The sequence below is a fragment of the Rhamphochromis longiceps genome, linkage group LG13 (genome assembly GCF_057381845.1).
Source record: "Rhamphochromis longiceps isolate RC_006_pf linkage group LG13, R_longiceps_female_GT1.1, whole genome shotgun sequence".
Taxonomy (NCBI): Eukaryota; Metazoa; Chordata; class Actinopteri; order Cichliformes; family Cichlidae; genus Rhamphochromis; species Rhamphochromis longiceps.
In genome coordinates this window covers 28,564,424-28,579,222 of record NC_140569.1, presented here as the reverse complement: position 1 = coordinate 28,579,222, position 14,799 = coordinate 28,564,424, and the positions used below count along the sequence as shown (strand labels likewise).

Genomic DNA, 14,799 nt, shown 5'->3' with positions numbered 1-14,799 from the left:
CCAAAGGAAAGGACGTTGCCTAATAATTATGCACACCTGATATAGGGTGTTGATGTCATTAGACCACACCCCTTCTCATTACAGAGATGCACATCACCTAATATGCTTAATTGGTAGTAGGCTTTCGAGCCTATACAGCTTGGAGTAAGACAACATGCATGAAGAGGATGATGTGGACAAAATACTCATTTGCCTAATAATTCTGCACTCCCTGTATTGAACAACAGATGTTGAAGCTGGAGCTGCAAGGCAGGAAGAGAAAGCGAAGACCACAGTGAAGATTCATAGATGTAGTGAAGGAGGATGCTAGCGCTAGGGTGAGACAGATAACCCCTTCCCCTTCTTTATGAGCAGCCAAAATAAGAAAACTGGTTCACAGGTGCAGGGAATTAGAGCTGTGAGGAAGACACACATTATTTGCGCTTTCTTTATGAGCTTGCTTTGTCTTTAATTCATGCAACTGATTTTTAGGTTGTGTATTTTTCATCTAAAATATTGACTTTAGTTTTTTCATCTCAATGGACTGGAAATGACTTCAAATTCCCAAACATGTTTTTGTTTATTTATTGCTAGTTGCTAGATTCTGGTTCACAGAGTGCTCCAGGAAAGAAAGCAAGAAAGTTACAATTTACACCTTATTTTTTGGACTACAGGGCGCACCGGATTATAAGGCGCATAAAGCGAAACAAAACTGTCAGATAAGTCGAACTTTATTCAACTGATTCAAAATAACTCTCAACATTGTTCAGTTGTAACACAAAAAGTGTAGAACAATACACTCGCTTTTTCAGTTCATTCCTCTTCCACAAATCCATCAAATTCTTCATCTTCAGTGTCTGAGTTTGACAGTTGGGGAATTTCAGCGTGTCTCTTAACAGGTGCCATTTCGGGGTCCTTATACACACACCATAATATTATGTTGAAGCACAGTAGGTATTACTCTGCAAGACTCCTGACTATAGTAGCAGTAATGCTCCGACAATCTAGCGGTGCGGCTTCATAGCTTACCAAAGTACCACATAAAATCAGTTCGAGGTCAGTAAGCACAACCAGAATTAATACATAAGGCACACTGTTGATTTTTGAGAAAATTAAAGGATTTTCAGTGTGCCTTATAGTGTGGGGGGAAAAAACTGTATTTTGAAATGTCTTCTTCAAAAAAAACCAACAACAAAAACTGTAGTTTTTGATCTTTTTAAGCTTTTTATATTATGTGTTTTTTATGTAGTCCTTTCGATGACCTGATATATCCAGATAAATATTAAATATATATCTGTGTGTGTGTGTGTGCGTTAAAAAGTGCACCGCAGATCTGTTTATGACTTCCGCACGGACGTAGAGCATCCAAACAAGGTAATAGAGTGGCTTGCTGTTGGTTTTCTGAGGCCCAGGATGTAGAGCAGATCAGCTACTGACTGGAAGGTTGGTGGTTCGATCCTTGGCTTCCCCAGTCTGCATGCCAAATATCCTTGGGCAAGATACTAACCCCAAGTTGCTCTCCGATGTGTCCGTCAGAGTGTGAATGCATTCACTGAAGTGCAATTGGTGAGATTGCACTTGAGGATATATTGTATGAGTTGGTGTGAATGGGTGAATGAGGCATGTTGTATGCACACTTTGAGTACTCCGAGAGTAGAAAAGCACTATATAAGAGTCTGACGTTTGCCATTTACCAAGAGACAGGGAGGGGACGGTACAAGCATTCTGAGATTGTTAAAGTAAAGTGAACAATAAAAATCCAGGGAGGTAGTTATCATGTTTTCAGAGAAAAACAGATACTTGGATTACTTAATAATACCATTGTAGTCCTTATGATAGAGCAGCTATAGTTTTATTTCCTTCTTTTCACTTTTTCCATCAGGCTGCATCAAATATCTTATAAAATCAGCTCTGGATATAACATTTCAACACTCCGACTGCAGTTTAGACTGAGCAATATCACAAAATGAACTCTAATAAAGAAACAAACAAAGGGTCTGAGGAGGTTTGCACATTCAATTGGCAGCATTACAAAGAATCACTTGGCAAGATATGTGTTTTTGTTTTGGGTCTGTTATTCACAGAATGACTCATGGTACAGCAGGTTCCACAGCCTGTACCTCATTATCATTGAGGATATACATATTTGCACAAAGAACAACTGTAATTATATACCATCAGACACCAGTGAATGGCTAATCAGACGACGGTGAATCTAGAGAGCCATTCGGGATGTGTGTTTCATGTTTTTAATCAGCTTTAGCCCCAGATTTCAACCTCTTTCAACACTGTGCTGGAGCCTGCATGAATATGCATGAGTCAGTGAGTATTCCACAACAACTGCTGCCCATCCAAACATTTCCATAAATTTGACTGAAATTATTGTCTATTGTGTGGAAACGTGGACGGGTATTAATCAGATTAGAAGAAAATACAGTAGAATCTACAGAGAACACCTGCTATCGATAGAGGTCGATGCTGCAACCAGGCTGTACTACATATGGACCCATTTAATCCAAGACTCTGCCACCATCTCCTTGTCTGGAAAAATGCACATATGAATACAGAATCATGACCTGTAGACTGCGGTGATTTCATGTTTACTTCTTCAGTATGACTGGCCTGTGTGTTTTCTTCCAGAATCCCCCACCTGTATCCAAACTACATCCCGGAGCAGTACAACCCTCCACCCTTCAACTATTCAGACCCGGCTCTGCAGTACATTACTCACTGCAGCCCTCGAATCCTGGACAACTACGTACCAAGGCAGCGCCATAGATAGCACACGCTTACAGCTGCATACATCTCACGCACATTTGCATCTTATCAACCACAACATTAAAACCACATACAGTACACAATTGTGTATGCCACCCTCGTGCCCCAGATCACCTCTCAGCCATCAGCGCGTCGACATGGGACCTCTTGATGAGGCGTCTTGTGGTCTCAGCTGTGGATCATTGCGGCTGTGGGCTGTTTTAGGGCATCCTGTGGACTCTGTGGAGTATGAAACTATGGGTCAGCCTCTTTTTGTTGTTATCTTTAAGAAATTGCTGTGAAGTCATGGTGTATTTTTCTGCTGGGGAGGAGGCTGCCGTCGGTGAGGTGCTGGGGCAGAATGTTGTTCATTTCTAGTGTCTTCTCATCTTGATGCACTGTAAGCATGAGGTGTAATTGAGCGCTGGTTTTGCATTTATTTGTTCCTCCGTGCTTGTTGCTTTCACTTCCACTCAGTTTATTCTGTAAAAACAACTTGGTTGGTTAGGGTTAAGGAAGAGATGGTGGTTTTGGTTAAAACGTACCCCCCAGCTATGTTTTTGACACATGACGAGCGACAGGGGATGGCTGCTCAGTGTCTCTTATGCTACATGCGTCAAGGCATCCATGCAAAGGAGAATGAGCGCAAATTAGTCCTGTATGATAAACATCACTAATTCACGCCCCAGGGATGCCAGAGGGCTGTCACTTTCCCTAACAGTGGTTTTAATGTTGTGGCTAATCATTAGGTGTTTAAAAATGTTGAGATGACAGATTTTGATTTATCCCATCACAAAGAAGTAATCAAACCCGAGTGACTTTAAAAGACAGTTATTTCCAATCCTCTCCATTGATCCAGTGAAGGATGTGCCAAGATCGACAGTTTAGAGTCAGAGTCTTACCCAGCAGAATTCGACAACCTCTTGGCTGGAGACGCTGATGAAAAGTAAACCACTGCAGTGGTCCTTGGTTTCCAGCTGATCCAACGCCAACAGCTTGTTTGATAGCAACATTAGCATTTGTCAGAATACCCGATGTCAGGATCTGCTCACAATAAATTAAGTAAAATTAATCCCTACTGACAAAACCAGCAGCACTCATACCCAGTAAAACACAATGAATTCAATTTGTGTTATTATTCTGCCGAGACTTCAATCCATGAAAAGTAGATGTCGCTGTTTTTTAAAAGGTATTTATCTGCTGTGAAAGTGACACCCTTTATTGTTTATTGATTGACTGTGTCCCAATAAATTTGACAAAGCAAGAGTGATTCAGTGCTGCAGCTGGAAGCTGTCAGTCGTAAAACCTCCCAGACTCTGCAAGTAAGAACCATTTCTAAGTCTGTTTGGCTAAGGATAGTACAGATGTGCAAACATCCTCTTGCCAGCTGATACGAGTCATACTGAAGCTGCTGACAGCTGGATCGTGCTAATAGAATTCAATTATTCAATTCAGTTTTATTTATACAGTGGGAATGAAAAACTCCCTTTTAACAGGAAGAAACCTCCAGCAGATCCAGGCTCGGGGGGGGGGCTCTCTGCCGTGACTGGTTGGGGTGAGAGAAGGAAGACGGGAAAAACAAGAAGTGAAAAGAAGTGTTTCCTTAAACATTTAAAGGTAATATAGGCGGGTTGCTCACATTCTTAAATCAAGCACTTTATGAGAAAAGAGGACATTAGCCATTATAGTCACCATATCACATTGAAATAATTACAATTAGTGCATCATTCAAAGCTAAAGCAACAGTGCCAGTTAATTAGGAGATGTCATTAAGTTATCAATAAGCATCTGAACTGTGGTGGAAAAGTACTCTGTCCAGCCTGTGTGCACAGTTAGGAGAATTGAAAATGAGCTTTTCTTCATTCACAGTGTTCATGGAAGTAAGTTAAATTTGAATTCTATGAGTGAATTTTCAGAGTAAAACAACTCATTATGTATTAGCGTATAAGCAGGATAGTGTTGGTCAAAAAAGGTCTAAATTTTAGCTGATTATGTATTTTATGCCATGGATGGTAATAAGGGCGTCAGCCTTTGGGGACATGGGTTTTATGTTATTTAAACAAGTGGACAGTCTAAACAACCACAACAGTCCTGTAGCAGTTTAATCTTTGCTGCCTGTAACAAAGAACCACACCTACTCAACCAATCGGCAGTTAAAAGATTTGTATGCTTGTTAGTTAATATGTTGAACTGAAAGGAGAGGTACTCTGTAATACTGCATGTACATAAAGTTTTGTAAAAACCTTCAGTAAAAGTTCCAAAGTATTATCCACAAAGTGTACTTTAAATAAAATAAGTACTTACAGGCTTAATGCTCCCTTTCTGACTGTTTATTAACTATATCTTTGTATCCTAATGTAAATTAAATGTAACCTCATACTTATATTTCTATACAGCACTTAGCGAAATAGACAGTTATTTTCCAGGATTGCATTTGATTAGTATTCCTTTCACAACTCTTCATGCAATTCCTGCTCCTACCACCAGGGGTCAGAGCTGAGACTTTCCACACAAACTGGCTCAATCACATTTGTTTACGAGCTGGGTCTGAGCAGAAACAGCACTCCCACAGCTTCACATAAACGCACACACAGACAGCCTGACACCTGTTCTGCAGCCTTCATCTGGAAGCGGCTGCAGCATGCAGCAGAGAGAGCTACCCCCTGCAGAATGAGATCATCTGAAAGGGGGCACGGAGCGAGGCAGCCCTGCAGGTCCCTGCCACTGCGGAGACAGACTTGGCCCGCACTCCAGCAAGGGTCAAGGACGCGAGAGCTGCTGCAACTCTCTACCCCGTCACTTCTTTTGCACACCAGAGAAGGTGCTCGTGCACAGAAATGCCCCTGCCTAACCTCTGTGATGCTCGTTGATTCCTCTGGTTTCACTTTCTACAGGGCTGACTGAGAGAGTAAACTGAGATTACACCCACACTACACAGAACATTTGTACGGGGAACTTCTGGAAAGAAAGAAGCACAGACAACAAGCTGAGCTCCTGACCCCTGCGACCCCTGTGCGAAAGCACGGGTAGCACCTGTGAGGATGAATTCACCTTGGCATCGGAGCTTTGTAGTGCCACCTTTCTGGATGGTTCCAAGCAGCACTGTGCTGCTGAAGGCTGCAGTGTTTGAACTCTGCAGCAGACAACCTGGAGGCGAGCCAGTGAGAGAAAGGGTGGAAGGGAGAAGGGCAGAGTTAGACAGAGTCAAGGAAAGAGTTTGTGTTGGGGCGGGCGGGTGGGGGAATTGCAGGAGGGAAAATAAAAAGCCAGCGAGTAAAGATAAACTGTAGTGACTGTAGTGACAGCCAGTAAGTGGTTTTGTCCTTCAGATCCTATCAAATAAAACTACTAGCATGTGCAGGTTTTGTTTTTTGGTGGAGGGGGGTGCATTCCACTTGATTTAGTGCCAGGCTTTACAAACAGTAACACATTTCGGGAGGAGGGGGTAGGAAACTAAGTGCATGCTTAACACTATATCCTCTTATACGATTTGAAGCCATTAATCATTTCTGCCTCATGATGTAATTTTGAAAAACAAGTCTTTTCTCAGTAACAGGTAGGCCAGGGTGCCCTATGGGATTGACTCATGAGCGGCTAGCCCATTGTTAGACCTTATATGGCTAATACCCTTATTGAATGGCTATAAAGCCATTCTTGCTGACAGGGAGTGGTTTCCAGCGTTACTGAATGGACCAGATGTCTGGCCACTGTGTGCTGGGAACTATTGCTAGTAATCAGGAATTATTTGCAGAGGCTGGTCAGATGTACAGACAGGTGACAGATTAAAGGAAAAACCCAAACCTTTGTTCCTAACAAGGGGTCAAAGTACAGTGACATGTACCTATGGCATGGGAGGGTTTTAATTAGAGGGAAATGCTGTAAATCAATAGAGAGATATTCCAAGTAGTCACCTTTTTTCTCTTTCTATCCTGCTAACAGCGGTCCCTTCCATGTGTCATGATCTTTGCAGGAAACCGATCTCAACCCGCTTGAACACCCAGTGATGCAGTTCAGTTCAGTTTTAGTTGTATGGCACCAAATCACAGCAGTGACTTCAAATTACTTTATATTATAAGATAAAGACCCTACAATAATAGAGAGAAAACTCCAACAATCAGCTCCCTGTGAACAAGCACTTGGCAATAGTGGGAGGGAAAAACTCCCCTTTAACAGGAAGAAACCTCCAGCACAACAAGGCTTTGGGAGGGGCGGCCATCTGCCACAACTGGTTGGGGGTGAGGCGAGGAAGACGGGACAAAAGATATGCTGTGAAAAAGAGACAGAGAGTAATAGTAACTAATGATTAAGTGCAAAGTGATGTATATGCATAGTGAGCAATAAGAGGTGAGTGAAGAAGAACCACTCGTTATATCAGCATATAAGCCTAGACTTAACTTACTGAGGGTTCGGAGTCATTGATCCAGCGCTAACTACTTGTTTTATCAAAAAGGAAAGTTTAAGCCTAAAGTTAAAGAAGCTGGCTCCACAGAAGAGAGGCCTGAAAGGTGAAGGCTCTGCCTCCCATTCTGGGAGAGAATTCACCAAAACACTATAGAAAAATGGTGCTCCATCCCTCCAGCAGAGAGCCACATACTGTGAGAATCAGTGCTAAGGAACAGTGAAGCTATTTCAGACACCTTGTTGAGATACTTGTTTTTCCCTTGAATTTTCTCCTCATAAGAAGATAAAATAAAATACATACATGCACAAAACGCACCCTTCCCCCCTGCTGTTTGACCATCCCTGCATGTCAACATACACAGTTGCATTCAGATGTTCTAACACGCTCTCCAAAGCAAACAGGTGCAGCGCCCGATGTGTACGTTGCTGACACGATGCAAAAACTCTTTTCACTACTGGCTTGACACACGGCTAACAGCCATTCTCTGCCATGAAAGGCAATCCTCTCACTTGGCACTGAAACAGCAGGTGCATTACAAATCCTCATCCATTAAAAATGGCGCCCGCGTCTTTCGGTTACACAGGTAAACATCGTCTCATATTTGTCACCCGCGGTTCACATCCCTCAAAGTCCTCGCACAACTTGCTTGAAAGCTGTTTTGTTTGAGAGCCTATGCCAGCTACCATAGGGCGAGACGCGGAGTACAGCTCGGAGAGATCACCAGTCTGTCGCAGGGCTAGCACATAGGATGTAAATGGCTGTCTCTTAAAGCGCTTTGGGTCCGCTTCTGTTGTTTAAACATGCTATAGGCTATAAATAGCATTTCCAATAAGGTAGTTTATTTAACACAATTCAGTGGGCTGCATACTGAACCTAGAGGATAGAACAAAGTATCCCTCCTATTGTACTGGTATCATTCCAGTACCAATAGCAGCATTGGTATCCATACCATCAATATCTGGATCGATCCACCCACCTCTAAAGCTAACTGCTGTCAGTGGGAAGGAGCATTAACGTGTTGGGGGAAGCAATGTATTAATGAAGATGGAGGGCTGACTTGAGCTGATTTCCACTGAACTAAAGCGAACTTTGACCCCTGCAGTACAGTAATGAAAACTGCAGTATTATAAAAAGAAAACAAGCTCTGGGCTGGGCAGCGTTTGATAAGAAAGCAATACGTGAGGTAGTTACATATTCACAGAGCTGATAAGAAGAGGGGAGACGTAATATGTGCTAGTGCCCTGCAGTGGTTTGAGCATTGTGATTAATCTGAGCAACTAAATAAATAATAAAAAAAAATAATACCCCGGAGTTAACACGATACCCAACATCCATAATGCCAAAACATGCCTGCAACAAATACTGTGTAGTGTTCCATGTTAAGCCTAGTGTTCATTTTAAAGCCTGCTTGGCTTACATCATGGAGCCTGGTTTCAAGTTTTATAGACCATTAAGTAACACCTCTTTAGTTCCAGTATGCCCAATCCTTATTAAAATCCAGCCCGTACATACCTTTGACCCGGAACGAGGCGCTCTGAGACCTGGGGGGCATTGAAAGTCACTTTATCAACCAATCAAACAGCCGATACTGCACATTAGATAAAGTGTAGCTATAGAAACCGGGGCAGGAGGCCAAAGTGGAAAGCTATTATGTTTTTGAAATATTTATGGCCCAACAGTGTACCATTGTGTCTAAAAAGGTCTTATTAGAGCAATTCCCCATTGACGTTCCTTAATAACGTGAGAGCTGAAAGCAGTTAAATGTCTGCGGCATTGACAAAAGTGCATAAAAGTCCACATTGTCCTGTTTGCCAAGTGTTTTTAAGGAGACGCAAAGTGAATTCGTACACCTCAGTGTACAGTCATCGCACATGGATCAGCTTAACTGGTTCTTGTGACCGATTCAGGCTTCTGTGCCGTCACCTCTGGCATTGCCTAATCTGCACAGTGACAAAAACCTCAATAGGGGAAAATAACAAAACAGAGTTCAATGAAAAGAATCCAGTACGATTCAGATTAGTTACTTTTTGTTTCGCAATTGTAGAGTGGGCTTGGCCGGCTCATTCTGAGGCTGCTCAGCGGCTCACAGGGCACGATCAACAGCACTTCTGTAAACAGCCCAGATGGAATCGGAAAGCACTCTGGGTCATCATTTCTTCCATATAAATGTGACAAATTCTGCTTATGCTTATAGTGTGACATTCGTCTCTAATAATAAGAAGAACTGGGAGAAAGGCAGGGGGTTGAGGCTGTTTAGGCACATTGGAGATTCTAGTACATTCCAGAGTTGTTCTTCAAATCTTTCTCCTCACACATCTCTGTCCACCCTCCTCCACCTTCTTCCCCGCCGTCTCCCACGGGGCCAGGGTAGAGACAGGTGGTCACTGGGAGACAGGAGAGCAGTCAGGCATAAGCAATCAGGCTATCAGATACTCCAATCCACACCAGCAGCAGCACAATGAGACCCGAGCATCATCTGACAGCAACAGACCCACTTACATATTACACATCTAAATGTGCACAGTGCACACACTCGCACACATGCATGAGCTGTAACACCTAACTATTAGACCCAAACACTCCATCCCTGACGCTGCATCTAATTATGCATAAAATTCAAAGTGATGAACACTTGCACAGCAGAAAGGAGGAACGCAGGATCAGTCTGGGGTAACCTTGTAACAGCCATTTAAAACAGCATGGCTATCAGCACACTAATAAAATATAAGTAATGCAATCAGAAATGAGAAAACTGCAGTAATAGAATAAATAGAAGCACAAACTGGGTCAGTGCTAGCTCATTTACAAGTAATCATTTTTCTTACTGGTAGCTAATTACTTATCAGAATTGTGTTATTGTGCTTCTCTGAAGACGTTGCCCATATGTATACACACTATGCAACAAGCTTGTCTGCTGTGCCTGTGGCACTGACTGAGATGTCTATGGATAAGATGCAGCGGCAGCGCAGACCATGGGAGTGACGCATTGCAGGTACAAACAAACCAATCAGAAAGCGCGATTTCTTTCGGCTACAGCTTGTGCCCCATCACGTAGTAGCAGAAAGTATTAATCCGCCGTTATGTAGACCGCAGGGGATACGCGGTGTGATTATAAATATCAGAGCCGAAACCTTCACAGCATTCATAGATGAATGTTTAACTTGTTTCTTGTTCTTACTGTATAGATATCGATTACGATTTTTAAAATAATAATAATTAGGGACCTGTAGAAGAGGCGAGTTGGCGGATTGATATTAAAAAAGAGGAGGAGTTTCGAATAGCCGTTAAAGGCGAGTCCAGTTGCCTCTGTGTCAGTGTGTTCATAGAGAGTGTTGAAAGCTTATTCGGCTTAGGGTTATTACGAATTTGTCGTGAACCAGCCACTACATCTACATCGAAATGGTAAGGGAAATAAGACTGGCTTTCATTTGCGGGTTGGATCCGTTCGTAAACCTCTAACCCGTTATTTTTTTTTCCGGTCGGAATGAACGGAAATAAAACGTAACTCAAAAATGCCTGCTGTAACTACCGCATTGCTAGCCGAGTAAACGTCTTCTTTACAGTAGATAGGCAAAACTAACCCGTCCGAGGAAGCTTCTGTTTAGTCTGAATGAAAGTATAACGTCTGTTGAGCACCGTTTACGCATTTACACTTAAAATGGTGCATGTGCGTCGAGTGTCCCAATAACGTTGCTTTTTATGGCAGTTCAGCTGCGTCCTAGCTAGTGTCCCGCCTAGTATCCTTAAACCGAGTAAGCTGTATTGTGACTATTTGCTAAACGCGGTATTACTTGCTGTATTAGTCACTCATTGTGCTGAACGTGTGTGGCGTTGTCTTGAGTTGATGAACCGGCATGTAATGGTAGCTAGCTAAGTGCGGCTCTGCCTAGCTAACGTTTACCGCCAAATTGTACAACATTAATTTTATACCGCAAATTTGGGGTCTTCGAAGATCGCTCCAATATTTCGCGCAATTGCCAATGGCGTGGCGATCTTTTTTTTTTTTTTTTTTTTTTTTTCTTTCCTTCTTCTGTAGGACAAAGTGTTGGCTTACAGTCAAGAAAATGCCTTTGTGCAAATTTACTGGTAGTACTAAATATTGCTGTTGTAATAACATAATTTTCGTCAGCTGTAGCAGCTGTGCCAAAACGCGGCTGTAGATTTGAGAGAATCCACGTAAACCAGCATGGGGGGGTTAAGTGTAACGCGAGGCGTGTGTGTATTTTTTATTTTTCTTGTCTGGCATACTAAAAGCTGTTTTTTGTTCGTGTATATTGCAGGCTGATCAACTTACAGAAGAGCAGATTGCTGGTAAGACATGGCTGCATTGATCTTCTACTTTTCCTCATAACTGCAAGTGGCCTACCTTATGGATCTTTGCATCCCATTGCAGTGGATTTATACTTTTGCCTTTTAAGGCGTTCCACAGAGCAGCCTGCTGGTCATAAAACTGGAATGAAAGAAACCGCTGTTGCTTACTGGCACTGGAGCGCTTAAGGACTCCCTCATGGAAAACTTTGCATTTTCATGGTTGCCATGTAATAATGATGTAATCTGAAAGAGCTGTGCGTTCTGGCGAGCTGTTGGTGCTCACCTTTATATGCTTGCGTATGGTGTGAGGTACTTGCTCATGAAATGGGAGTGCTACAAGAACATTTGTGGTAGTATACTGGGCTTGGTGCGCTGGTATGCTACAATAAGGTGTTATGTAAATAATGCAGGCCTGTAAAGTCTATAAAGATGATTCATACGATTTAGTGGCTTCCTTATACCTTCCCGCATGACCTGCAGCTTGTCCCATGGAAATCGGTCCCTGTTGATATTCCCGCTGTGCACAGCAGGCCCTCTCTGTCAGAACAAAAAAGGGGTGTTGCCCTATGTGTTTGACCCTGGAAATGGCAGGGCAGGTTCATAGTTTTCCTGACACTGACGAGCTGCTGCACGCCACTACACATTTCCCGTTGGCCTCATCACGCTTGATGAGTGTGTCATTGTTCGTCATCCCTCAGGGCTCCACCAAAGCTGCACGGGGCTGTCATTTGTCGTTGATGTAGCACAACTTTGCCCTCTGCTGCTCCGCCTCGCGGTCGGTGCTCTTGTTTAGCCAGAAACTTGTAGTTGGAACTCAAGAGGGTCTCATCAGTATCTCGGAGTTGATTTATATGGACATTTAATGATACAATTATGAGCTTGGTCTTAAAAGTGGGCTTTGACATGATGTTGTGGTGTCTTGCCAGTTGTTGCCAATTGCTTTACAGGTGTGGTTTTTGTTTTGTTTTTTCCCCTCACTAAAAAGCCAACTCTCTTTGTTGCAACTAGAATTCAAGGAGGCCTTCTCACTCTTTGACAAGGATGGAGATGGCACCATCACAACCAAAGAGCTGGGCACAGTCATGCGCTCTCTGGGCCAGAATCCCACAGAGGCAGAACTGCAGGACATGATCAATGAAGTGGATGCTGATGGTGAGAACTCGATCAAACCTCAAAGGCTTCCAGCAGTTTACAGTCACTGTGCTAGATGTCAGTAGCTCAAATGTGCTGCTTCTTAAAAACTTCTTTTCTTCAGGAAATGGAACGATAGACTTCCCAGAATTTCTTACCATGATGGCCAGGAAGATGAAGGACACAGACAGCGAGGAGGAGATCAGAGAAGCATTCCGTGTCTTTGACAAGGTAAATGCATCCAGCCGCTCTAGTGTACATTGCACTGTAGTTTGTAAGAAGGGGAGCTCACTGACTGACCTGATTTCTCAGGATGGGAATGGCTACATCAGTGCTGCTGAGCTGCGCCATGTGATGACAAACCTTGGTGAGAAGTTGACTGATGAAGAGGTGGATGAAATGATCAGAGAAGCAGACATTGATGGGGATGGACAGGTCAACTATGAAGGTTGGTATATAGTTCTCTATTAGTGGGGGGGGGGGGGGGGGGTTGTTTTTGTTTGTGTGTTTGGTTTTTTGTTTTTTTGTTTTTTTTTTTGTTTTTGGAAAAATTTTGGGCTGACATTTTAAATGTAAAATTTTATAATTTTTTTTTTTTTTTTTTCCCCCTCTTCAACCCTGCAGAGTTCGTACAAATGATGACGGCGAAGTGAAGGCCTTGTACAGATTTCGTATATAAATAATTTGCCTTTTTTCTTTGTGTAATTTATCTGTAAAATCTTAATAGCCCCTATTCATCCCTGCCCCTTCTGCTGTCCAAAGGAACTGCATGTAAACTGCATAGGCTCTTGTCCCCATGTCCCTTTCTTTTGCTGTCATGGTGTTTTGGAGTGACAGAACGGTCATACAACCAGATGCCGTGGAGGCCCCTGGAAGCTGGAGAACTTGGAATTTTCCTGTTATGTGCTCGGGGCCCCCTCCACGCATGGTGACATTGGAAACCTGTCAGCTGGTTGTCACTTGGCAACACTGTTGGCATGGAAACGATGTAGAGAAGTTGAAACTCTGCATGGACTACGGACAAAGTATATATGGAAATCTCAGCATTGCACTACTGCAAAAAAATGACACGGGTGTATCTCCTAGGTACTCGTACAAACTCTTTTTGTATCTGCTGTTCTATATACCAGAAAAATGACAAATTTTACCATGCTTTTTAATGTTTTACTCACTACTTTTTTTTTTTCTTTTTTTTCTTTTCTTTTTTTTTTTTTTTTAAATGACCACAGGTCAAATAATCCATTCCAAGTTGTATATTTTTTTTTTTTTTCCAATAAAATTTACAATCTACCCATATTTGAAAATTGTCTTGTTTTCGGTTATGGATTGTTGAGTTTGTATACCCTGTAATAATTCCCATTTTGTATTGAAGACAGGATGCTCCAGTTTTGATAGGTTTGGTTTTTTTTTTTCTCTTCTTGTTGCTTGGAATACATGAGATGTTTACCAATTAAGTCCCCCTGTTAACCCCCCTCCCCACAGCACTGAGGAGCATCAGCCAATGCCTCTTAATGTTCAGAAAAGCTCACGTCAGATGTGCATTGTCATTAAAATAAAAGCACTGAGTGGGATCAAAGGCTTCTATTTTGAAGTACACACAATGGTACTCGAAATTAGATTAGCCTTGTACTGTCCAGCTCGCCCATCTGACTGCATAGGCTGTGTGTTAGAGCCAGCACAGCACCATGTAGGACCTGACTGCCTCATGTCTTGCGTGGCATTTGCCCCCAATCATAAGATGTGGGTGACTGAACATGTATCAGAAACCATGGTGTAAATAGGTGTACCTGTGTGGGACTCTTATTTTCTGTTTTATTTCTGATGAGTTTGTTACAGTAGCTTGCAGAGATACTAAGTTTGTTATTTTGATGAATGACAAAATAAAGCTCTATTGTGGACCTCTGTGCTGCCTCCCGTGTGAAATTTGTTTGCTGTTTTTTGCAGCCCATTTTGGGAGGGGGGGATGCAATCACCGCACTTTGAAGATGTGCATCTGGCTTTTGCAGCGTTGCAGTAAATGTGATGTTGCATACAGCTAAGTTTATTGTTGTTGAATCCACTGGTGGTAGGGATCATGGAATCACCTTGTAATTTGCATTTCTAATACAAATATCTGCACAAATCAAAATATGCAAATACATTTTAAAACAGTGTGCATACCTTAATGAGCTGCTGCAACTGGGTGACTGAAAGGAAACATGTTCCAAACAGGAGCGCTG

The 14,799-nt window shown here is 42.5% G+C and overlaps 2 protein-coding genes across 2 annotated transcripts in view; both read left to right on the top strand.

Annotated features, from left to right (window-relative positions):
* Positions 1-4,199, top strand: part of LOC146656051 (uncharacterized) — a 32,486-nt gene extending 28,287 nt beyond the window's left edge. Inside the window, exon 25 of the mRNA XM_085427651.1 lies at positions 2,620-4,199. Coding sequence (XP_085283777.1) covers positions 2,620-2,761 — 142 coding nt within the window. The 3' untranslated portion in view covers positions 2,762-4,199. The remainder of the gene's footprint in view (positions 1-2,619) is intronic.
* Positions 4,200-10,411: 6,212 nt separating this feature from the next.
* On the top strand, positions 10,412-14,082 carry calm2a (calmodulin 2a (phosphorylase kinase, delta)). Its single transcript, XM_085428922.1, has 6 exons — positions 10,412-10,540; positions 11,419-11,449; positions 12,458-12,601; positions 12,705-12,811; positions 12,893-13,028; positions 13,205-14,082. Exons 1-6 carry the CDS (start codon positions 10,538-10,540, stop codon positions 13,231-13,233), a joined length of 450 nt encoding a protein of 149 aa, XP_085285048.1. The 5' UTR covers positions 10,412-10,537; the 3' UTR covers positions 13,234-14,082.
* The last annotated feature ends 717 nt before the right edge of the window (positions 14,083-14,799 follow it).